Here is a 26,455-nt window from a genome sequence, read left to right on the forward strand (position 1 = left end):
ATTAAATATTTTGAATCTAAAAATCTTGTCTGCGGAAGTTTCAATGACAAGAATGATATTCATAGTATACTAAGCAAAATAAACTTGCATTTCATGATTCCCAACTCCCCCCAACACATGCATAATATGTATATATTATATGTGTCTACAAATATATACGTATATATATATATACACACATATATATGAATAAGAATGAAAATGATCTACTTAAATAATACTATTTTTCCACGTGGGATAAGATTGTAAGCAATTTTTCTTTGCACTTTTCCATATTTTCTAAGTATTCAAAAATCAACATAATCTTCAAATTATTACTAAGCCAATAAACCCCACTATAACAGCTTTAATCAATACTAAAGTAATAAACGTAGAATTTAGGTTTGATGGTGCACACTGTTTTATCTGGCAGGCAGGACTTCCAGACTTCTACTTGCCTTAGAGACTAATGAGGCCCCCAGAAATTATCCCCACAATATTTTGGGGGGTAACTCTGCAGTATGTCTGTGGCCCTGTGGAATATGAGCTCATAAAATATGGATTACTATCATTGGCAAGTAGGTCCCTGCATCTGTTCTCATAAAGCTGGCAGTGACTTGGAAAGCTCAAATGTCCTAACAATATCCACCTATTTTTCCAAACTTGCAACCTCAGAGTCATTATTTTCTTTCCTTCTCCCTAACCCTTATTCTTTATCAACGTCACCTTATGTACACTCACAAGCAATTCTTAGTCCCACTGAGTCTGCATTGGAATAACATCCCCCACGTATGTCCTTCATCTTGTCCTTTCCCTTGTCTGTTTGGGCTGCTACAACAAAATACTATAAACTGGGTAGCTTATAAACAACTGAGGTTTATTTCTCACAGTTCTGGATGCTGGGAAGTCCAAGGTGAAATTGCTGGCAGATTCAGTGTCTGTTAAGGGCCAATCTCTGCTTCATAGATGGAGCCTGGTACCTTCTTTTTCTGTCATCACATGGAAGGGGCACATAAACTCCCTTGGGCCTCTTTTATAAGGGCAATAATCCCATTCATGAGGGCTCTATCCTCATGAACTAATCACCTCCCAAAGGCCCTGCTTCTTAATACTATCACACTGGTGATTATGTTTCAACATAAGAATTTTGGGAAGAACACACTCAAACCATAGCATGCCCCACCACTTTTCACCAGGAACAAGACTACTGCAGTAGTCTTTTCCTTAGCCTCTGTGTCTCTATCTATACTTCTGCTTTTTCACCTCTGTATCATCCAGAACAATACCAGTTCATCCTCCACATATAATTTGGAGCAAGCTTCCTAGAACAAAGCATTAGTCAAATGATCCTCAGTTAGAAACATCCATTGCCTCCAGCATAAAAAAAAAAGAATAAAAACACAAAACAACTCACCCCATGTTTGGTACAAATAGTGTCTCCCCTGGGTTCGTGTGACATTTGAACTTCCCTCTGCTCCTACTGGAAACTCTCCAAGGTTACTCTGGAGAGCAGAGTATGCATCCTCCCCAGTACTAGGAGATTTGACTGTTTGGATTAGATTATATACATGGTAAAGAATACGTATGGTGTGTGTATAAGCATTAAAGTAGTATAGGATATTTTTCAATACAAGGGATGAAAATGAAATACAAAATTATATTTTGGGTTAGGATGACACAGGCTACTATGATTTTTATATTTCTTGGATAATTCATTAAAAGTTCCATCAGAAAAAGATACAATTATAACAAAAATGGTTTTTTTACTTAATCTGAAATGCCTTTAGTGGAAGTATATAACCATAACTTTATTCTTACGATTATCATATTTATACAGATTTTTAAAAATTCAAATCTGTATAACTTAAGTCTATAACTTGGGTGAGTATAACTTGACTTCTTGCCTAAGAAATGGGACATGATTTCCATATTTTATTTGATAGATCGAAAAATTACTGAGGAAAGACATGGGGTTTCATTATGCTTTCTTATCCAGTATACCTAATAGCAGAGACACTGTCACACAGAAGACAGCCAATAAATATTTTTTGGGTTAGGGTTAAATGAGTATTTAAAAATAATTCATAAAATAATTCTAAATGATCACAACTGACAGAAATAATTTCTATTGTATATTCTGCTGTGTATTGACAAGAGATTTATAAACAAATGGGAAAACTTCTGTCACTTCCGGACGGGGATCCCAAGTGTTTGACTTGCAATTATTAAATCCTCCTCATCCTCCATCGTCTTTCAGGCTTGAACCTAACCTTTACTGATACTATTAAATAAGTCTAGTATTCTAAACTGAGAAGTGATTTTATAAGAATTAGCCAGTGTGATCTAACAATGTATATTACTTCTATCTAGTTTAAATCCAGAACTAGAAATGTTTTGGTAACATATGAGAAAGTTGTTCAAACAATATAGCTAAGAGACTCTTCAATTTGGCTCTTACAGTTATCATTGGTTCCAATTATGTATGTAGGGGGAGTGTGTCAGTGCTGGGCATATAACCATTAACTGGTTACATTGCATTAAGTTAAAAAAAAAAAAACAGTCATGAGAATAATAGCTTATGTTCAATACCAAACCAGCCAATTTCAAACCAAAATTCCAAAGGAAAAGGTCTGTGTTACACTACATTCAGGGGCAAGAGAATATATACATAAAATTTCCTTATAAATATGAACTTTCAAGAGAGAAAAAATTGAAAAAAAGAAACATGAAAAAAATTAGAAAATGAAAAGCTTAATGTGTTTTATACAAACAACATGGCATAACAACAAAATTTCCAAATTAAAGCCACATGGGTTGAGAGAGATGTGGCAAGAACTTTGTTGAACACAAGATATTGAAAATGAGATTAAAATAATAAAATGACACTTACAGAATGGGTAAGCGAGGTGCTCAAAAAGGTAATGAGTTTTGAAATTTCCATCTCTTATGCCAAGGGAGGAATCATATCATTTCCTGGCCCCAATCCCTACCATAATAAAAAAGCCAAGTTAAGTCCTAAAGAGAACAAAGATTAAACTAAGAAGAAAATGTTAGTTTGAATAGATGATGTTATTGTTTTTCTTGAAAGTGTTAACAGCAACAAAAATTCATTTTAAAATTAAGAATGGTTATTTTTTTAAAAAGGTAAAAAAATAATTAACCAGGATGAGTCTGTTCTCCTGATTCTAAACTTGAATTATTATGTTCAAAAAAAAGGAATAATAGCTGAAACCCAGGATTGATGTCTCACTTGGTGCAATCAGTGATAAAAACAAAGAGATATCCTTGAATGTAATTTTTGGAATTAATATGATCATACCAATTAAATTAAAATTTCCAAGAAGAGCAAAGAAGATATTTTGACTAACTATATTTGCTTTCAATTGAAGAAAATTTCATGAAAGAGGTATGAACATGCACTTTGACTTATCTTCTGGTGTAACAGACTTCTTTTGCTTATGTGGAGATGGGAATCCAGAAAAATATAAGACTTTCCCAGTATCATATTCTATGGATAATGGAAAAGTCAGTGTCTTAAGGGCAAACTTCCTTGCAAGTCTCAGATATACCCATTGGGCGGACACTGGGGAATTTCAAGAAAATGAAACAAAAAACACCACACTTGGCCCTGTGGGGAGTGGAAAGTTCTCCGTGTCCTAACGTCTCTCAGTTGCAGGGGCCTTCACTCCGCTTCTCTGTGCTCATCTGCTCTCCAGGCTCCACCTCTGATCTACTCAGCCCCTGGGTCCCAGGAAAGATGTTCTAACTATCAAACACATGTTAAAGATTTCCTTTGATCCAATGAGCTCTGACCTGTGGAAATGGAGATCACAAGGTATGCCATATCCTATGCCAACCCTTTTATTCTACGGTGTCAACCAACTGTAAATTAAAACCATTGATATAGGTGGGGAAACCATGATTAAAGAAACCTAAACTGTTAAACCATGATTAAAAGGAAAAACAAAACAAAACAAAATCTTCCGATGATGAATCCCATGTTCTTATTATTTTTTTTTTACTTTTCCAATAGAATATATCTGATAATCAATTTTTATACTGTTGGCCAATTTGATCAGCATGGACGAAATGCCAGGGGAGAGACATAGAAATTTTAGAACTGTTTTTTTTTTTCTTGGTGAGCTTCAAGTTTACAATCTAGGCATTATCTGTTACATAAAGATTAACTACATTCATTTTTAGATCATTACAGTAGTTTTTTACATGTGTAACTTTAAATCTTGATTCATTGAATGTCAGTTTAAAATGCGATTGCCCTCAGGAGCAGCTTTTTCCAACTATCCATTAAATATCTGTGGATATCTAGAAATAGATGAGGATTATATTAATATTATTCCTGAAGACAAAAACTAGTTGATCACTTGATGCCAAAATTAGAGAGAAGTTTATATTAATAAAAAGATGCTGAAGATAAACTAATGCAAACAAAAGTATATGAATGTTTACCCATTCTTTATCACTGATGTAAGCAATGCAACCACTTGGAAAAAATATAGAAAAGTACTTTGTTCATCTCTTTCCCACAGACTGTGGTGGCTCAGGAGCCTTGGTTACATGCACTCGAAAATCCAACAATCCAAACAAGTGCAATCGAGTGCGTTGTCATCAAGGCGTCATTTTAGAAATTCTGCATCTCATCTCAATTTTGCAAAATTCAGGGAAGCAGACATTATTACATCTTTTCTTACAAATATAAAACTGAGAAACAGAGAGGCTTATCTGGCCAGCAATAGGAATTAAAAAAAAAAATTTCTCAAGAAACTCAAAAACAAATGTCATGAAGAAAGATTTGTCATTTGGTGGCATTTAAACATGTCAATATAAAGAGTCCACATAAAAAAATGAATGCTTTTTTAGACAAGAGTCTCACTCTGTTGCCCGGGCTAGAGTACCATGGCGTCAGCCTAGTTCACAGAAACCTCAAATGCCTGGGCTCAAGCAATCCTTCTGCCTCAGCCTCCCGAGTAGCTGGGACTACAGGCACTCGCCACCATGCCCAGATAATTTTTTTTTCTATATTTCTAGTTGTCTGGCTAATTTCTTTGTATTTTTCAGTAGAGACAGGGTCTCACTCTTCCTCAGGCTGGTACCAAACTTCTGACCTTGAGCAATCCTCCCGCCTTGGACTCCCAGAGTGCTAGGATTACAGGCGTGAGCCACCACACCCGGCCAAAAAATGAATGCTTTTGATGTAAAAATTAGGTAAATAATTTGGTCTTTCTAAAATAATAAACATATGGAAAACATTATGGGGAAAGGCACATTAGCTAGAAGTTTATTAAGTTTAACAGGAAAAAAAGGCAACTAGTATTTAAGAAGAAATTTAAATACTGCCTGTCCCTCTTTGTCTCTATGCTACCAATTAACATGTAACTATTATTTGTGGTATTGGATTTCATTTGGTTTATTCTGTTTTTACCCAATTATGAAGATCAAATAATTTCAGTGGAGAAAAATAGAGACTGAGCAATTTTTTTCTGTTAAATAGATTAAACAATTTGTTAACTTGTTTTACTTAGGTACTTGGCGGAAAGGTGAAGCTAAATTTTTACATAAAAAATTAAGACAGGTATACTGGGCCACGTTTGTTTCTTCCGTCACTAAAATGTTGTACTTTTTGTCACCTCATTTTCTTGTTCTTTTGGTTTTGAGTGGTTACAAATATCCTATACTTAAATCTATACTCTCAAAAATAATTTCCCTGTATTAAATAATATCTGTTAATTATGAATTCTTGACTTCCATACAATCATCTCCAGTACTGTAAGTCATATGTTTAAGTAATAAAAAAACACAATAAAACCTGGGAACCCAAGAAAGATCCTTCTACTACATGATTAGTATGTGCTTTCCAGACTGAGGGGGACGTTCCATTTATAACTCTCATTTGTTTCCTATCATTGTGGCCAAGTTTCCACTTATTACATGTCTCCTTGCCTTAATATTAACTTCCAGTTTGGAGCACTGTAAACGGTTTCTCCACCCCTAAATTAAAGCAAATGATATCCACTCCACATCCACCACCAATTTTACTAGGAGCCACTTCAAAGATTCCATTTAAAAAAAAGAATGAAGTATGGCCTCTGCTTCCTGAATCCAAGGTTAGCCCTGTTCATAATGAAGTTGGATTTTCTCTGATTCTCCTTCTATTTAAACACTGACAGTTTTTTCCAAGACATTTTTTCTCCTCCTCTAACGTTAAACTCGACTGTTGTGTTTTTGTTGTTGGTGCTGTTGCTGTTATTGGGGAGGTGAACGGGGTGAGAAAGGGTGTTGCTAGGGACCAGCACACGTGTGTTTGCAGTGACATTCCAGTACCACATTTGGCTGTCTTCGAGAAACACTAAAGTTACAAAACATTTACAGATTGTCTCAGTTACACAGTTTCAAGAAATCAGTGGTGCATATTTCTTTCTTACACTGTCCATGTCTTATCAAACCACACGAAAGCAGATGGCAGAAAAAACAAAAAGCCTCTACAGCTTTTAGTTTCCTCAGCACATCTCTACTTTTTGACCATTTCCTCAGTTGCTCCTTTATGGTATCCTCTCTGGCCTCACATCATGTTGCTTATTATACGAGCCACTGTTACCCTCTTATTCACGTACTTACACTGTGGCTATAAATTAAGCTCTGGGGCAATGTAACACAAAGCTGCAAGTACACTGTTGCTTTCCCAGGCTCCCTGCCTCCCGCTGTCCCCTTGCCTCCCATACATACGCAGGACTTGTGCATATGGTAAAAGAAAAAAAAAAGGAACAAAAACAGAAAAACAGTTTATTTAAAGATGCTGAAGCAGACTTTCTTACTAACTACCGCAGGCGCCGCTAAAGGGTAGAATATCAACCATTCCCCTCACACACATGCACACACACACACCCCAAATAGTTCAGCTGAAGTTGAAGATCTGTTCCTTAGAACAGAGAGATTCTTCTTGGCACCTGAGGATGCTACTGACCCATCACCCTTTGAAAACAATTAATCTGTTTAGGTCTTTCGAATTCTGCAGGCAATGTGAATTTGAACCCTAAACCCACATGAGGGTCTATGAAAGGTTATGAGTATAAAGGGAGGCTTTGCATTTCTCCTCCACTCATGGACAAGGCCATGAGAAATGAATGTGCTTGCCTTCTCCCTTCATGGGGTGGCTTTTTTTGCAGTTCACCCTTTGACTGAGGGTGTGGTTTTGGGGGGAATCCTGGCCTTATACAGGTTCTCATCCATGTTCCCCATCTTGTTGGGGCCCAAGGTTGTGTCCTGTCCCCCTATATGCCTGTTACAGGACGGGCAAATGCCCCAGAATTTCAGTCCTCATCTCTCTGTAAACAGAGATAATGGAATTCAACTAACTTAACAAATTTTATAAACCTTAATTTCTCTGAATACATTAGTCTTTTTTCAATTCCTCGGGCATACTCCTCCTCTCCCCCAAGACCTTTTGCCCAAATGTTTCATCAGCCTGAAACATTCTTTTAACACACATATACGAAATATATATACTCTCTTTTGGGGAGTTAGTTCCTTTTCATTCTGTAGATCTGATTTTAGCAATTGCTTCCTCGGATAAATCTTCCTTAGCCATTAAAATCACATCCCAAAACAACAAATGCTGGCAAGGATGCGGAGAGACAGGAGCACTCTTACACTGCTGGTGGGACTGCAAATTAGTGCAACCTCTGTGGAAAAGAATTTGGAGATACCTCAAAGAGCTAAAAATAGAAATACCATTTCACCCAGCAATAGCACTATTAGGCATCTACCCAAAAGAGCACAAAACATTCTGTGATAAAGACATCTGCACCTGAATGTTTATAGCAGCACAATTCACTATTGCAAGGATGTGGAAACAACCCAAGTGCCCATCAATCCATGAGTGGATTATTAAAATTTGGTATATGTATACAATGGAATATTACTCAATCATAAGAAATGACAGTGATCTAGCACCTCTTATACTTTCCTGGATTAAACTTAAGCCCATTATCCAAAGTGAGGCACCACGAGATCAGAAGAATGGGCTCCACTTGTACTCGCCATCAAATTGGTACTAACTGATCAACACTAGGGTGATCACATAGCAGTAATATTCTCCAGGAATTAGGAGGATGAGGGGGTAAACCCACAACTAAAGGACACGGGGAGCATTGTAGGGGGGAAGGGCATGCCTTTAACCCTCGCTTGGGTGAGGCAAAGACATAAAGTGGAACCATAATGTTTGTACCCTAACAATACCCTGAAATAAAAAAAAAAAATCACAACAGGGCATTAGCAATGTTTTTGTATTGGGCATTTTCAAAAGGCAAATAGAGTCCAAAAGCAGGTGTTTGGGTTCCCCGATATTGCACTATAGCCCCTTATCCCAAAGAGCTGAACTATGATTCATCGTATAATAAATATGCTACACAAATAAAAAAACAAGATAGAGAGAGAGAGACAGAGGGAGAGAGAGAGAGGAGACCCCACTTCAGGATCTTGCTCAGGAACACTTAATAAGTTACAGTTGCAGCTGAACACAGAAATCTGAAGTGCTGCCTAGTTTTCTATTGTTTCAGAAACTAGACTACCTAAGGAAGGAAAATTGTAAAAATTCCCACACCTAAAAGACTGTTCATTGGATAATATTTTCACTTTTCTCTGATTCAACAGAATGTTGCTTGCTTGCTTCCAGAGGATAAATAAGGATTTGTACACACATATTAACAAAGTCAAAATAAGCCCTTGTGAAGCTTGATCTTCTCATTTTTTTTTTAAACTTCTGCCAAACAACTGTACACTTTAGGAATGTGACATTAAGCTTTACATATTGATTTTCAGCTTCATCAAAAAGCTTTCGTATAGTCTTATCTTTAGTTGTCAAAATCTTGGGTTCTAAGAACATCAAACAAATTCTGTTTTAGCTGCATTTAAGAAACTGATACTAATTTAAAGTAATACTCTTAAAATATTACTATCTATTCTTTTAAATAAATATTTTTAAAATAACATAATTCGATAAGTAATTCTTAATCCTCCCACTTTTTAGATCTCTTCATTTCACCATATGGAATATACTTGATAAAAAAAAAAATCAGGAATCTGTCAAAAGTAAGCTTGCCAACACATGGAAAGCATTTTAAGCAAAATATTCTATATTTCAGCACCGTATCTTCCTGTTATTGAGCCTCAAATTACCAAAAAGAGCATTGGTTCCATGATTACAACGGTACATCCTACTATCTTTGTGTTTTATGCTCTCCACATAACATCATATTTAAGTCTATTAAATTTTATGGTTGAGAGCATATGGGAGTTGAAACAAGCAGACATAGCTCTACTAGGATTAGTGCTTTAAAAAGAAGAGATCATGGATTTTATCAAATCCAATTAATAGTAATAAGAAACCTCTATTGCCCTAAAAGACGTGGAATTTACAGATACTTCCTGAGTGCCTATCACATGGCTGACACTGTTTAAACATTATATTCATAACATTTTATAAATATAGCATGATAAATATTATCTCAAAAAGCTCTCGACATGTTTATACGGCCAATGAGGATGCATGCTCTAACACATAACACATAAAGAATACAAAATACCTGAAGAGCTGTAAGAATATTTGCTAAGGCTTGTCCATACGTGTCATGACAGTGAACAGCAAGAGCCCCTGGTGGGAGTTCTTTCATGACACTTTCCAACAATTTTTTCATGCTCCCTGGAGTTCCCACTCCAATCGTGTCTCCCAGAGAGATCTCATAACAGCCCATGCCATACAATCTCTTAGACACCTGTTGAGAAAGGTGAAGTGTTAGTAAAACAATGGAAACGAACAGACTTTAACCCCCCTGTTCCTCAGCCAACACCATCTAGACATAAAAATCACAACTAAAATCAGTTATATACATGAAAATCATATATGTTCATTGCATTTTCTGGTCTTTCTCTGCTCATTATATTCTACACATTATATAAGACTTTGAATGACATTACTGTGATTATCTTTTTCTAATATTCGAGTTTGCTTTAGAGGCATATCTATCTATAATATATGTTCCAATATGAAATTATAAGCCACAATTTCAATTGTGGAATGCTCACATTTCTCAACACCTTAACCAAACAGAAATATTATAGATTTACTTTGGAAGTAATATTTCTCAAGGCCTTAAAGTCCAGAGATACCAATACAATTGACCCTTGAACAACACAGGTTTGAACTGTAAAGGCTCACTTTTATATGGATTTTTAAAATAAATATACTGAAAATTTTTTGAAGATGTGCAAAAATTTGAAAAATCTTGCAGAAAAACTATGTAGCCTAGAAATATTGAAAAAATAAAGAAAAAGTCATCAATGCACAAAATTTATGTAGAAACTAGACTATTTTATTATTTACTACCATAAAATGTATACAAATCTATTATAAAAAGTTAAAATGTATCAAAACATATGCACAAAAACACAGACTGTCCATGGCACCATTCTCAGTCAAGAGGAATGTAAACAAACACAAACACACAGTATTAAATCATAACTGCATAAAATTAACTGCAGTACACACTGCTGTACTGTAAGAACTCCATAACCATGTCCTTTCCTATTGTGGTGAGTTTAAGTGATGGGATAGCCACTTAAAGTGCCATGTGGTGCTAATCTCTGCATCTTAAGTTTGTCTCTCTAGTAAATTGCATATCGTAGTAAAAAGTGATATATTGATGTCCTCAAATATGTTTCGTGTTTAATGCAACACCATCAGCCTTGAATAACACCATGAGACCCATGAGAAATGCCACTAGTGATGTTGGAACTGCTCCCAAGAAGTAGAGAAAAGTCATGACATTACAAGAAAAAGTAGCTTTGCTTGATATATATCACAGATTGAAGTCTACAGCTGTGGTTGCCCACTATTTTAAGAGCAATGATCTAGAGTAAGGACAAAAAACAAAAAAAAGGAAAGGAAAGTTAATTTGTGAGGCTGTCACTGCAGGTAAGGCCAGCAGGCATGAAAACCTTGCGCTTTTTGCAAAATATAAAATATGTATTAATTGACTGTTTATGTTTTCAGTAAGGCTTCCAGTCAACAGTAGGCTATTAGTAGTTAAGTTTTTGGGGGATCAAAATTTATACCTGGATTTTCAACTATGTGGAGGTTTGGGGTCCCTAACCCCTGAGTTGTTCAAGGGTCAATTGTACCAACTTTAGCTCTGTCACTAAGTACCTTTGCAATTGACAGAGTCAAAGTACTTCTGGCCTAATTTTTCTGATAAACACCGGCACTTGTGTGAGGCAAATTGCAAGGTCTGTTCCAGCTGAATAACTAGTGTTACTTTGGAAGAGCAACGTGAATTTGCATAAAGGCAGCGTGGTATTTTGACAAAGACATGGGTTCTGGAAACAGAGAGGCCTGGATTTAAATCTTAGTTTTCACTAATGCTAGTCATGTGATACTAGGCAGAAGATTAACCCATTGAAGCCTCAGTCCCTAATCTGTAAAATACAGACCACAAAACACTGTCATTGAGCATATATTCTAAGCCTTAGTTACTTCATTTAAAAAAATTACAATAATAATAACAATGTTAGCAATGACACATTTGGTTGTGAAAATGAGGATGTATAGAAGTCACTTTATACACAATCTGGCACATGGTACTCATTCATTCATTCTTCCAACATGCATTTCTCCAGTGTCTGCTTTATACCAGGCACTGTGCTAGGTGCTGAGATCTGATGGGGAAATAAATATTGACATGGCTCGTGCTATTATGGATGCCAAAGTCAAGTGAAGACACACCTTAGTCAATCTCACAGAGGAATGTATAAATACAAGCTAAAATTAGAATTTTGAAAGAAAGAAACAGGGTTCTAACAGCATGTAGCAAGAGAAATTGACCTAGATCTGTCAAGCAGAAAGAGTCTAAGTGACAACTAGAGATAAAGTATGCATTAACTTGTTGAAAAGGGTGAGAAGGAAGGCTCTGAGAAGAATGTTCCAGGAAGACTAACAAATGCAAATAGTGGGTTCCAGGTCGCTGAAATATAAAATGCACAGAGCATTCCAGGGAGGGAAAAAGTCAAATGCAAAGGACAGTGTGTTAAAAAGCAAAAACTAGAGGCTTGAACACAGTAATCACAGTTTGAAATAGAATTTTAGAGAGAAGAGAGTGAGTTGACCACAAAATGTATTACAATAGCACGGAAGGCTCCTTTACTTTAGGGTTGCTGATCATGAAACCATAGTGCTTCCAATCTGCCTGTTGTGACTCTCTCCTGCAGCACGGCAGGCCTTCTGATGCAGGAATGGAGAGCCCCAAGGCATGTGTGGTTCATCCATAGGTGGTGCAGAACAAAACCAAGAACTCTGGTCTTAGGCAAAAGTGGATCCAGGTTTTGTGGGGCCTGAATTTATATTCTTTTGGAGGTATTCTTTAAGAAAAGAGTACATAATGGTGAATGCAAATTAATGACAGAATCTTGGAAAGGTCCCATGCAAGGGGCCATGCAAAATCTAAGCTTCGTTATTTCATAGTATATCTGCCTCTGTGTACAAGGGTCTTGTTTAAATAATAGATGATAGGATATCTCTCATTTGAAAAATCTGCAGTAAAATGTTCAAATGAATGCACAAAAGAGGAATGGCTTTAGCTGAACTGAAAGTTTATCCTGCTTAAATGTGGCCTTTCTAATAATGCCATCTTCACTGCTTCAGTGCCCTATTACTAGTTTTGTCAAAATTAATAGCCTTAACAACACATTAATATACTTATATACAATTAATATACTTTATATACAAATGAATTTCTGAGATAGTCTAATACAATCTCAAAGATAGAGCATTTTGTACTTATTGGTATAAACTAATAATCAAGGACAGGAAGTAGAAAATGAACTTCAATAAGAAAGTCCTTCTTAACTATAATCTTTTGCTAAAACTGCTCTGATATAACAGCAACCTAATCACAGCAGTAAGATCTACACGACCACAAAAGAACAAAAACAATGAAGCAGTATATACTCTAAGTGCCAAAGTATGCAGGAAGAAAAAAAGGGGACACTACCTAAGCAACCAAGACAAAGTTTCAGTGTGTGTACACAAACCGCCCAGACATTCTGATGGAAAGTAGAAACGTCACTCACTGTGTTATAAAACAAAACAGATGTTTTTTATTCCTTCCACCTCTGAGCACCCAAATGATAAGACTCAACAGTCTTCTCACTTTGAAAAGTTATAGCCAGTATATAGGTCTTCAGTGTTAAAATGAAACTATTATTTAAGTGATCAAACATGTCTTCGGGGATTGTACCTCATTCCATGGTTCTCTTTAGTCTTTGTTATGCAGATGTAATAAACAGTAAGGAAAATAGCCCACTTTTAAAAATAAGATACATCATTTTACCATAAACCAAAAAGGCTGGAGAGGTAGCTTACTTCTGTTACTTTTTGTGGTGTAATGCTTCCTTCATATGGACAGCCCAGGGCACAAGACACATACCTAAATTAGAAATACAGAGTCTTATAAATATGCATACAGTAGATAGGCTATTTCCTAATTTCCATTTTATAAAAATAAAGAATTAGCCAAAAATGCATCAAGAAAATTTATTTTGCACTATTATTTCATTATTATTTTATATTTAAACCAAACAAAAACAATTTTGGAGTATTTTCAATTAACTCATACTTTTTATCTTTATAATAATTATAATTTACTATATGTTATTTTATGGCAGGTGGGGATAAACTAACAAGTGATTATCTTGTGAAGTTGTTTATACTATAGAAACATATTAACATTAAAAGCAGAAAATATCCAGTGAAATATACGGTTTTATTTAAACAATTACATACTTTCAACTGTTAAATATCCAGGTCGTTGGAAACATAGAGAGCATGTAGAAGACTTACTGAATTTCTCTTTCCTCCCATCTGTATGTTCTGGCCTCATTTAGATACAGTCATTAATCACCCAAAATTCCTAGAACTGGGCATAGCCTCAGAGTTCATCTTGTTTATTTCTCATGGGTTTACCTAAATCATTCCAAACAGAGGAGTATCTAGTGTGTTTTAAAAGTCCCTGAATAAAGATATTCTATAAACTTCTTCACAACTCTCTCTAATATAAAAAGTCAAGCCTTTCCTGCAAAGACAATGATCCATTTCCATCTTAAATTATTAAGCTTTAGGAAAAGCCTGTTTTAGCTATTTTCAGTTCAACACCAATCCTATTTTATTAAACTTTCTTCAGAGATTTTTACAACACTTGTATTAAAATAATGCATCATGTGTCTGATGGTCAGGAATGAAGCAAGCCACATGAGGGAGAGAGGGATGGTGGGGAATGATGCTGCAGATCCAATATTTTGGGCCAAAATATGAAAGGCTTTAGATAGCAAAGCCTTTGAATGCCATGCCAAGGAGCCCGGACTTTGAGATCACTCAAAATTATTAGGTAAGGTAGTGACAAGATCAGATTTGTTTCCCAGAAATATAACTTCATGGGAACACTGGAAGTAGTTGCCAGAGGAAAGGTGGAGGCAAAAAACACAAGAGAAGATAATACTATAATTCCTTGATTCTAAGATGATATTGATTGGAAGATACACTATGAATTTCATAGCAGTCTTTGGAGTAGAAAAATAAAATACATATTCAATGATTCATTACATATCCACTGATTATAAGATGTAAACAAATTAGGTTGCAGAAATTACAAAAGTACTAAAATGTAAATAAAACTTATGTTTTGGTATTAAAATAAACAAGTAGTTCCATAATCCAGTCAAGTAGTTATGAAGATAGGGAGGTAAAAATTGGACAAATTCAAGTAAAATTTGAAAGTTATGCTTGACAGGAAACCCATCTCCCTGCTCTTCAGTTACTATAACCTAAGTTTATTGTTTAGATAATCTGTCTAAATTCAATAAAAGCGTGTGAAAAGAAAATGTTCTTATGTGGCTAAGGATGGCTAAGGATAAAAAGTCTTAAAACAGATGCAATAATTACAGTAACATGCTAAAAATAAGAGTACATCTATTCTAAACCCAACACATCTCGATGTGCGTGAATAGAAAATCCAAGCCATCCATTTACATGTTCTCACTTTAAACTTGAAAAACAAAACAAACATAAAACAACAAATACAAAACAAAACTAAACAAACTAACCTCTCCTGCATTATCAAATTATTACTGGGCTACAGCTACCCCCTTATTGTCAGAACCTTAACTCTCCACACAGGCATTTTCATTTACTCAAGTTTTCCCTCGAAGACCTTTCCAGGCTTACGGTCTCTCAGTATTCACACTGGGTTGCATTTCATCTTCATAGGCTTTTTTCTAGCCTAGGAGTGGCCACTTCTTTGGCCTATTCACACATAGGGAGACTTTCTCCAAAGCTAATGTGATGGTTCTCAACTATGTTTCCTTAACTGTACTTGAATACTCTAAGCAGGGGTTGGCACACTAAGGCACACAGGCCAAATCCTGCCCATCACTCTTTTGTAAATAACATTTTACTAGAACACAGCCATGCCCATCCCTTCACATATAATACTATTTATTGCTGCTTTTACCTTGTACAGCAGAGTTGAGTAGCTTCAAGAGACCATCTGACCCACAACACCTAAAATATTATAGTCTGGGACTCTTTCTGTAGAAAAAGCTTGGCAATCCTTGCTAATAAAGGTAAGCCATTTTTCATTAGAGTGAAAAGTTGTACACTATCATGAAAAGGAGCTGCATTCTCTGCTTTGTCAAGTGACCAAAACCAGAATCTGGGCTTTTGCTCTTCTCTGAGATAATCTATTACAATGGTTCTCGACCTTGGCTGCACAGAAGAATCGTCTTGGGAGCTTAATAATCAAAGAAAAACTGATGCTTAGGACACACTTGAAACCAACAAAATCAGAAACTCAAGGAATGAAATCCAACCACCAATATTTTTTAACTTTTAAAGTTCTATTATTCTGCCAAGATTGAAAATCTGTCAACTATTCACAATACTGCCTCACCTGGATCGACCTATTGATTCCCTTGTGAAAAAAATGATATTACACAGACCTGACAGGATATAGTCTCAGGAATTTTCTCACTACTATGCCACAACATTTTTATTCATCTTTGATTGTCTGGTGGTTGAATTTCGCACAGACCTAGTCCAAATAATTTTCTACCTTTCTGAAGTCCCAAACTCCGACTTCTCCGTTTCTTTTTTTCATCCCATTCCTTACCTCTGGGGTTCAATGTCCTTTTGACTGAACTGAATTCTTTAGTAAACTATTTTGTCTGCAAATGGTTTTATTTCACCTTCTTTCTTGAATAATAGTTTGACTACATATAGAATTCTATGTGAACAGTTATCTTGTCATTTTGAACACATTATTTCTCAGTCTCTGGTCTCGGATCTTGTTGATAAGAATTTTACTATAAGTTCATTTATCCTTTAATCCATTTATCCATAATTCCTTTATAGTAATCTAATTTTTTCTCTACTGTTTTTAGGATTATTTGATCGTATCGAATATGCATTTTACTACTAGGTATCTCAACACTTGCTATACTTCTTCAATATTAACAATAATTGTTTTCTCAAGGTACTAGCTGTTAAAACATATTTCTGCTATCTATTTTCTCTGTTTGCTCCATCTGGAAATTCTATTAGACATTCTTTATTAACTTCGCTTTCAAAATTTCTATTAATTTAATTTTCTAGACTCCATTCTTGTAATTTTCTCAAATCGTACTTCCAGGTTACTATTTCCTCCTTAAACTGCATGTAATCCGCTGCTCGATGCAGTTGTTAATTCTTTTATTTTAATAAGTCTATTTTTATTTATGGAAATAATATTCGTTTCTTTTGTCAAATCCTCATTCTTTTTTTTTGTCAAATCCTATTCTTTCATTATGTTCTTCCTTTGTTTCTATAAAAATTTTAGGCAGCTAATTTACAATCTCCTTTTCAGATTGTTTTTATGCCTTTTCTATTTATGTTCTTCTGTTTTCTCTTCCCCTTTGTTTATTTTCTTTTAAGGTACTTTATTTCCTCATGTGGCTTATAGTTTTTATTATGAATGCCTTTTCATGGTGATTTTAGTTTCTGTATAAGTTCATGAGTCTTGAGTTATTTAAATGTCCTATTAAGGGATGTGATTGCTTTCTGCCCTTACCCTATGGAATTTTCCAGTTCCTCAACCAATTTTTACCTTAATTTCTCAATTTGCATTTCCACAATACTCATGTGTCATAAATCCACAGCCTATAATTATACCTGGCATAGGTTCCAGTGACTTTGCATTGGCAAGGAGGTGCTGCCAGACTTCAAGAAATACTCAGTTCCAAATCCGTGCCTTAGCAGAACATCTATCTTTTCCCATATTGACATTAAAATCCCATTTCCACACCGCTAGGAATTATATCTGGTATAGATTACCTCATATGCTACTGCGGTATCAATCTGCGTGACTACCACATTTTCTCTGATGAAACCTGGGGACTTTCTTTCCATTTCTGAGCTTGGCAATATGTTTTAAAAGCTGTTATATTTATGTGTTCATAACTGGAATGGGAAACGGGGTCTCTGAGTCAGCTAAGTCCTCCACAGTCCCTCTCTCCCATCCTTGTGCAGGTAACTCCAGGATCAACTCCAGAGCTTCTTGTGAACATCACAAATTGATTGCTAGCTGTGTTCCCAAAGCATATTAAGCTAAGCATGTCTGAAATGGTGCTCATCACTTTTTCCCTTACACAAACTTGTTTCCCCTGCATTTGCCATTTTTAAAAATGATACAGTTATTCTCAGGTTATTCTTGCTAAATCGTTTGATGGTAACCTTTGAGAACACACTCAATAACCAAGGTTAGCTGAGTCCTCCCCTCCAGCCACTATGGCATGTGACAACTGCCAGTGGCAGCCTGAGTGTGCAGAACAGTCCCTGAGAGCCCTCTCCTCGGTGTTCTCTTTGCTTCCAGTCTCATGTTATCTAATTTTACTTCAATTTCTAATGTCAAAATTATATTCCTAGAGCATGGATCTGATCACGTATCTTTTCACTTTGAAAATCTTTAATGGCTTGTCATTTTCTACCAAATAAACTGGTATTCAAGTTCAGCAATTTATGAAACTCAATCTAATTTTCTACTTTTCTTTTACGATGTACCCTCAAAAACCTTTATTCCAATAAAAGTAAACTTCTTTCTACTACCCAAACAGTTCCTGAGATTTCTCTTCACTACATCTTTGCTCTTTGTAGATTCCCTGCCCTCCCTGAAAAGGCCATTATTTTGATTATGTTTCCATAAATTTACATACATTTAAGGACTTCATTTTATTTACACCTTCTCCAGGAAGTTTCTCCAAAGAAACTTCACCCTAGAGATTAGAATTCCTTTAATCTTTAATAGTATGTATCTTTATCTCTTTTAACATACTTGCATTTTTTGATAGTATAATGATTATTTCTATACATATTTCATTTTCTCAGTGTGCTGGAAACTCTTTAAGTTATGCTGCTTTTTCATTTTCATATTGCACATGGATCACAAGACAGTACATTATATAAAATAAATACAGTGGTCTCCCAATACAAGTAGGAGATTGGTTCCAGAACCCACCCCTCCAGGACACCAAAATCTGATGATGCTCAAGTCTCATATAAATTGGTGTAACATTTGCATATAACCTAACACACCCTCCCATACTTTAAATCAACTCTAGATTACTTATAACACATAATACAATGTAAATACTACGTAAATAGTTGTTATACTATATTGTCTTTTTGTTTGTATTATTTTTTATTATTGTTATTTTTTATTGGTGTTTCTCCAAATATTTTTGATCCACAGTTGGTTAAATCCCTGGATGCAGAACCAGCAGATACTGAGGGCCAACTCTACTCAATTAATATTTCTTGAATGAATTAATACACAAATATGTTCACTAAGATGTCATTTTCACTTTCTGAATCATTTTATAAGACATTACTGATTTTTACAATAAACATACAGCTACCTTGGGATATTTATGTCCTAAATCCTGTAGTCAGAAATAACCTAGCACATATTTGGGAGATCAGAACTTGGAACCCAATTTTTAAACATTATTAGAATGACAAAATAATAAAGGAATCACCAACCATATTGAAGCTAATTCTGTTAAAATTTATAAAAAGCACAGTGTTATAATAAATTCTGTGGATAAAAATGTGAATTTATTTTTATGCAAGCTTGTTTATCAGTATTGTGTAAAAACTTAACAATAAAAAAGACTGAGGCATTCCTGTCTTTAACAACTCTACCTAAAAGAACTACATCATGGAAAAGAACCTATGGTTGGCCTTTATCCAAGCCCACCTTCCCACAATTATCCTATGTTCCTCCAATCATTCTGACAAAAATTGAAACAAAAAGGATGAGTAAAAGCCATGCATAAATGTCACAAACAGTTGGAAAGGAAAGAGTAAACTATTGCTTATCCTCAGAAGTGAACAATAATGCCAGGAGTGATGAAATAATGTGTAATGTCGATTAAAGGAAATTAAAATATATAAATATAAGAGCTACATTGATACACTCCTGCAAAATACACCAACCTATAAGCAACACCAAATAGCACTGCATTATCATTAAGCCAATTAAAAATACATTTTGAGAGCCTACAATGCATTTATCAGTATGAATAATATAGGAAATAAAGACTGTTTCTTGGATTCAAGAAACAATTCTACTAAGATTCACATTTTTCTTGAGATTGGAGGTAAATTTTACTGTATTTTATTTTATTCTTGTAAATTTCAGAATATTATGGGGGCACAAACATTTTGGTTACATGAATTGCTTTTGTACTGTTTGAGTCAAAGTTGTAAGTATGCCCATCATCGAGATAGTGTGTATTGTACCCATTAGATGTGTTTTTACCCATCCCTTCCTCCCCCCACCATCTGCTTGATTTCTGTTGAGTTTTTCTACCATATGTGCACGAGTGTTTTTTTTTTTTTAATAAGCATCTTCTCAGAATTACGTTCATTCTCTGTGTGTCCCGTTTTTATTTTTTTTAATTTTTTTTATTTCAGCATATAATGGGGATACAAATGTTTAGGTTACATATATTGCCTTTGCCCCACCCGAGTCAGAGCTTCAAGCGTGTCCATCCCCCAGATGGTGCTCACCGCACCCATTAGGTGTGTATATACACATCCCCTCCTAGCCCACCATCTTCCTGACATCCAATGAATGTTATTACTGTATGTGTACTGAATGTTGATCAGTTAATACCAGTTTGATGGTGACTACATGTATTGTTTCCCATTCTAGTGATATTTCACTTAGTAGAATGGGTTCCAGCTCTATCCAGGATAATACGAGAGGTACTAGATCACCACTGTTTTTTGTGGCTGAGTAGAACTCCATGGTATACATGTACCACATTTTATTAATCCTCTCCTGTATTGACGGGCACTTGAGTTGTTTCCACATCTTTGCAATCGTAAATTATACTGCTATGAACAGTTGAGTGCAGATGTCTTTTTTATAGAATGTCTTTTTTTTCCTTTGGGTAGATGCCCAGTAATGGGACTGCTAGATCAAATGGTAGTTCTACTTGTAGCTCTTTGAGGCATCTCAATATTACTTTCCACAGAGGTTGTACTAGTTTGGAGTCCCACCAGCAGTGTATGCATGTTTTTATGTCTCTGCATCTATGTCAACACTTATTATTGTGGGGCTTTTTGATAAAGGTCATTCTCACTGGAGACAAGTGATATCTCATTGTGGTTTTGATTTGCATTTCCCTGATGATTAGAAAGGTTGAGCATTTTTTTATATGTTTGTTGGCCATTATCTCCTTTTAAAATTTTATTTTCATGTCTTTTACCCACATTTAATAGAATTGATTGATTATTTTCTTGCTGATTTGCCTGGGTTCTTTGTAAATTCTGGTTATTAGCTCTTTATTGGATGTATAGCATGCAAATATTTTCTCCCATTCTGTAGGTTGTCTATTCATTCTATTGATTGTTTCCTTGGCTGTGCAAAAGCTTTTTAATTTAATCAGGTCCCATTTACTTATTTTTGCTGTTGCCGTGATTGCCTTTGGGCTCTTCATAAATTCTCTGCCTAGTCTGATGTCTATAAGAGTTTTGCCAACATTTTTTTCTAGAATTCTTATAGTTTCATGCCTTAAATTTAAGTCTGTTATCCATCATGAGTTAATTTTTGTGAGTCATGAAAGTTGTGGATCCTGTTTCAGTCTTCTATATGTGGTTATCTAATTTTCCCAGCACCATTTATTGAATACAGATTCTTTTCCCCAGTGTATGTTTTTGTCTGTCTTGTCAAATACCAGATGCCAATATGAGGATGGTTTCATATCTGGGCTCTCTGTTCTGATCCATTGGTCTATGTCTCGGTTCTTGTGCCAGTACCATGCTGTTTTCATTACTATAGCCTTGTAGTATAGCTTGAAGTCTGGTAAAGTGATGGCTCCCAATTTGTTCTTTTTGCTTAAGATTGCTCTGATTATTCGGGGTCTATTCTGGTTCCATATGATGTGTAGAATTATTTTTTCTAGCTCTGTAAGAAATGACATTGGTATTTTAATGGGGATTGCACTGAATCTGTAGATCACTTTGGGTAGTATAGACATTTTAACAAAGTTGATTCTGCCAATCCATGAGCATGATATGTTTTCCATTTGTTTACATCCTCTGCAATTTCCTTCCTCAGTGTTTCGTAGCTCCTCCTGTAGAGGTGTTTCATCTCCTTAGGTAAATATATTCCTCGGTGTTTTATTTTTTTTGTTGCTGTTGTGAATGGTATTATGTCTTTGATTTGATTCTCAGCTTGAGTGATGTCTTCTTTGCCCTCAGGGATGCATATGATTTTTATGTTAGGCCTCTTTACTAATCTCATATTTCTTGTAGGTTTTGTTCATTCCTTTTATTTGTCTGTTCTTTTCCTTTGACTGACTTATTTAACTCAAAGGTGTTGTATTATATTTCTGAGATTCTTTCTTCTGCCTAATCTAGCATATTCTTAAGTCTCTTCACTATGTCTTGTATTTCCTTGAATAAATTTTTCATTTTCAGAAGTTCTGTTTGAATTTTTTTTAATAATTTGATTTCTTTAGTGAATTTTTCATTTGTTTCCTGCATTGTTTTGTGGTTTCCTTGTGTTGGGTTTCTATTTTCTCCTGTATTTCTTTGAGCTTCCTTACAGTCCCCATATTTGAAATTTTTCATTTGTCATTTCAATCTTTTTGTTTTGGTTGGTATCCACTGGTAAGGAGTTATTATTTTCTCTTGGGGTTTCATTTCGCTCTGATTTTTCATGTCTCTGGATATCTTTTGCTGGTTCCTTCTCATCTGGCCTCTCAGTCGAGACCTGAGGATGCTAACCCTGGATCAGGCTCTTTACACCCTTGTCCATTAGCACAGTTTCTCTCTGAGGTGGGGTGAGCACCCTCCCTATTTGCTCCCTGAAACTCAACAGCGCTCTCTGATCAAAACAGTCTGCATGCGTTCCTGTGCCACCCGACACCAGCCCCAGAACTACCCTACATTCTGTATGTCTGACCCACTAGCATGAGTCTCCACAGGGTGCTGGCGGGTAGGAGGTCCCTAATAGCACACACCTGTTCCACCATAAGACCCCAAGGGGAAACAGGTAGGCCTCTCTGTCCACAGAGGCCTCTGCCAGGGGTCTGCTTCCACCAGGGAGAAGCAGCCACTTGTAAGTTTCTTGGCTTAAGCTGCACTCCCTGTTATAATGAATGGGGGGAGGGGCTGCTGCTCCCATTCAGCTGGCACACCCAGGGCATACCTTTTGAAACTTGCTATGCTTTATGCTTTATTTGTCTTTCCACTCTAATTGTTCAACTACCTTATTTGAACCTTTGTGCTTTTGCTTCCTAAAATGATACATCTTTGGGCTAATTTTCAATTAAATGGCCTTAGCTCCACCGACAGCTGTCTTGAAAGGGAATTAGAGCCCCATACTTGTATAGTAATTCCCCTTGATCCCCACCTTATTGGTGATTTCACTTTCTGCAGTTTCAGCTACCTGTGGTCAACAGTGGTCTGAAAACATTAAATGGAAAATTCAAGAAATAAAGAATTCATTAGTTTAAAATTGCAGGCCCTCTGAATAACATGATGAAATCTTACATGATCCCATTCAGGACCTAAATGATCACTTTTCCCTAAGTATCTACACTGCCTACACTACCTGCTCGTTAGTCATTTAGTAGCCATCTCAATTATCAGACTGACTGTCATGGCATTACACTGCTTGTGTTCAAGTAATCCTTATTTTAGTTAATGATGGCCCCAAAGTGCAAAAGTAATGATGTTGGCAATTCGGGTATGCCAAAAAGAAGCTATAAAGTGCTTTCTTTAAGTGAAAAAGTGAAAGTTCTTGACTTAACAAAGAAAAAAAAATGTATACTCAGGATGTTAAGATCTATGGTAAGAATATGAATCATCTATCCATGAAATAGTGAGGAAGGAAAAAGAAATTCATGATAATTCTGCTGTTGCATCTCAAACCACAAAAGTTATAGCCACAGTGCATGGTAAACTCTTAGAAAAGGCATTAAGTTTGTGTGTGGAAGACATGAACAGAAAATGTGTTCTAAGTGAGGATAACAGGTTACACCAGAAAGCAGTGAGTCTGTATGAAGACTTCAGCAAGGGATCCCCAGAAACAGGTGACACCAAGTCATTTGCTACAAGTAAAGGGTGTTTATACAGATTCAGGAGTAAGTTTGGAGTGGAAAATATAAAAATTACTAGAGAGGCTGCACCTGCCAATTAAATTTCATTAGAGGTATGCATGTGCGGGAAAAAAACGTAGCACATATAAGGTTTGGTACTATCCGCAGTTTGAGGTATCCACTGTAGGTCATACAATGTATCTCCCACAGATAAGGGGAGACTACTGTAAAATCCATTGGGACAATTCTAATTGGGCCCTATGTGGCAAACTCCTTGCTTCCCCCAGCCCTCAGACTAGACCCAATTTAATATCTACATATGCTCTCAATGATCTGGACCCAACACCTATCATGTTTCAGGTTCAAGCTTATGATCACTTACATTGTTTGGTCTTCAGAAGAAATTTGTATAACAGTCTTTCTTCTTAAATAGCATGATTGTGTACAAAATAGTCTTTTTTTACTCACCAAATTAAATCAATGTACCTTAAGAGATTTTTTTTCCTCATAGTTCTATATTTCCTGGTTTTTGACCCCCTTCTCTAAAGCCCTCAAATTTTTAATGATCCATTTAAATCTCAGAGACCTGAAACTTTTAACACTGGGCAGTTTGTTCTCCTATGTTTAATGAGACAGACATTTTACTGTATGGCTCTAATATATTATAGTTCATTTTATAAATTTCAATGGCATGCCTACTTTTGAAAAAAAAAAAATCAAAAACCAAAACATCATTGTCAAATTCAGCTATAAGAAGCTGAATTAATCTTGCCTTTTGTGATCTGGTTGTAACACTTACATCACAATTTTTTCTTGGCCAGACCACTCAAAATGTCTAGTGTCCAGGTAATTTGTCTGTAGAGCTGATTGATGAGTCCAGAAGGAAAAAATGCAGAGGACTAGTCATGTGAGATGATCGGTGAAAAGGGGATTCCAAGAGATCATTAAATTTTGGAAACCCAGTATTGCATAGCCTTCCTCCACCCCTAGTTTAAAGAAGTCCTATATTTAGGGTACCTGCATAACTTTGTTTAATCCAGATGTCCACAAATTTTTAAACCATGAATTCTTCCCCACTGTCACCTCCACTTTTTTTATTTTAATATAATACTACTGAACATGTTGAGTAACAATTTGGGAAAATCTGACGAGGTATTTCCGAAGGTAAAGCTCTCAGCTTGGCTCATCTCAGTCTCTAACTTACTTTTCTTTTAAATGAATTTTGGCTGAATTTTTATAATTTAAGAATGTCTAAGATGAGGTATGCTTTCCATTGAATTATCTTGAGAAAGTTAAATGAGATTAAATATAAGTTTGCATAGTATTTCTAGACTTTATTAAGAGTACTTTTCCCAGATATTCTTTATGTACTGATTTCACATGAGTATTATTTCTAAAATTAAGGTATTTTTGTAAATGCTTTTAAAGAATTCATAGTTATTCCAGCTTTTCAGTTGAAAAATAAAGGTTATCTCACCAATTAAAAACTTCTAATGTTCATTTTTCTATTTCATATGATACACGAATCTCTTTTCATACTTATTTCTTAGATTCACTCTTTGTCGCATACCTGTTTTACACTGACATCATGTAAAATAAAAGAAAAAGCACGTTGAAAATAACTTTAAATTGTTTAAGTAACAGTAAGCACTAGGAATACATACCATTCAACCACAGTCTGTGCTGAATTAATTTCACACCTTAGGAAACCATTAACTTTCTTGAATTACTTGTATAAATTACAAATCTACATCTTGCCCAGATTTCACAAGGTATAATCCAGCAAAAGAATAATTAATAATAAAAAAGTCTTACTGCTAATTTCATGAGAAATGACAAAACACATTCTTTCCTCAAATACTCTAAATGACAGCTATTTAGACACGACTGCACAAACACATCTTATACATATTAACTGCTGCTGGGTATGTGTTATTCTGGCAAATAGCAGTGCCAGAATAATACATAAGGCTAAAAAAAGTATAAACCTTCAAACAAACCATATGTATGAAAGAAAATAGCTTTAACAGATGTCTCATTTTTAGAGTTTTATGTATCATATTTTGGAAAATGATGATTTGAATTGTTCTTCCAGGCCAACACCTAGGCCTCAGTTTAACAATAGAATTTGGAAAGGAACTTTTGTAGGTGGCAAAAAGCTTCCCACTTATGAAAAGATGGTTCTATACATGCAAGTGAATTCCGTAGGGGAAGATCATCCAACAGAAGATATCTGATACATCAGTCATGAGAAACACTGCCTACTAGTCACTCTGTATTTGAAAAACGGAGCCCTAAATAAGGAGACTCATTATCTCACTCAATAAAACCGCTATTCCTTCAGGGTCAGGATCAGAATCCATAATGACATTCAGCATCAGACAAGGAGATGGGCAGGAAGCACAAACTCAGTGCAACATGACCTAGATGGTTTGGCTAACTCAGCAAGTAGTTTTCAAGGTTTTGAATCAATGTGTGGGGTTATAAATCACCTCTGAAATCGAAAACCAATGAAAACTGACAATTTTGAGGGGGAAAACTGTGCCCTTATTTCATGGCAGTTAGGAAGATTGCCATTTTAAAGGATGGTAATTACGTAGAGGTAGGCAACCAATTCAAAAATAATTTAGCACGAGAAGAATTGCCTAATTTGAGAGTCCTTGACCAAAGAAACTGATCATTAATAAATGAGATTCAATCTCTTTTGGAAGCCTTTAAAACCAGATTGGATTTTCATTGGTTGTGGATAAGAAGACACTAGAGGGTAATG

General features: G+C 35.6%; 1 protein-coding gene across 3 annotated transcripts in view; it reads right to left on the reverse strand.

Annotated features, from left to right (window-relative positions):
• HMGCLL1 (3-hydroxymethyl-3-methylglutaryl-CoA lyase-like 1) overlaps positions 1-26,455 on the reverse strand; it is a 173,760-nt gene that overhangs the window by 82,220 nt on the left and 65,085 nt on the right. For 2 of the 3 annotated variants that reach the window (XM_012648712.1, XM_012648713.1), the window contains 2 exons: positions 13,409-13,472; positions 9,579-9,767 (listed from right to left, as the gene is read on the reverse strand). In XM_012648712.1, the coding sequence (XP_012504166.1) occupies positions 9,579-9,767; positions 13,409-13,472 (253 nt within the window). The remainder of the gene's footprint in view (positions 1-9,578; positions 9,768-13,408; positions 13,473-26,455) is intronic. The other variant, XM_012648714.1, reaches the window with a different exon arrangement.

This window comes from Propithecus coquereli, unplaced genomic scaffold (assembly GCF_000956105.1).
Source record: "Propithecus coquereli isolate 6110/MARCELLA unplaced genomic scaffold, Pcoq_1.0 Scaffold292, whole genome shotgun sequence".
Classification (NCBI taxonomy): domain Eukaryota; kingdom Metazoa; phylum Chordata; class Mammalia; order Primates; family Indriidae; genus Propithecus; species Propithecus coquereli.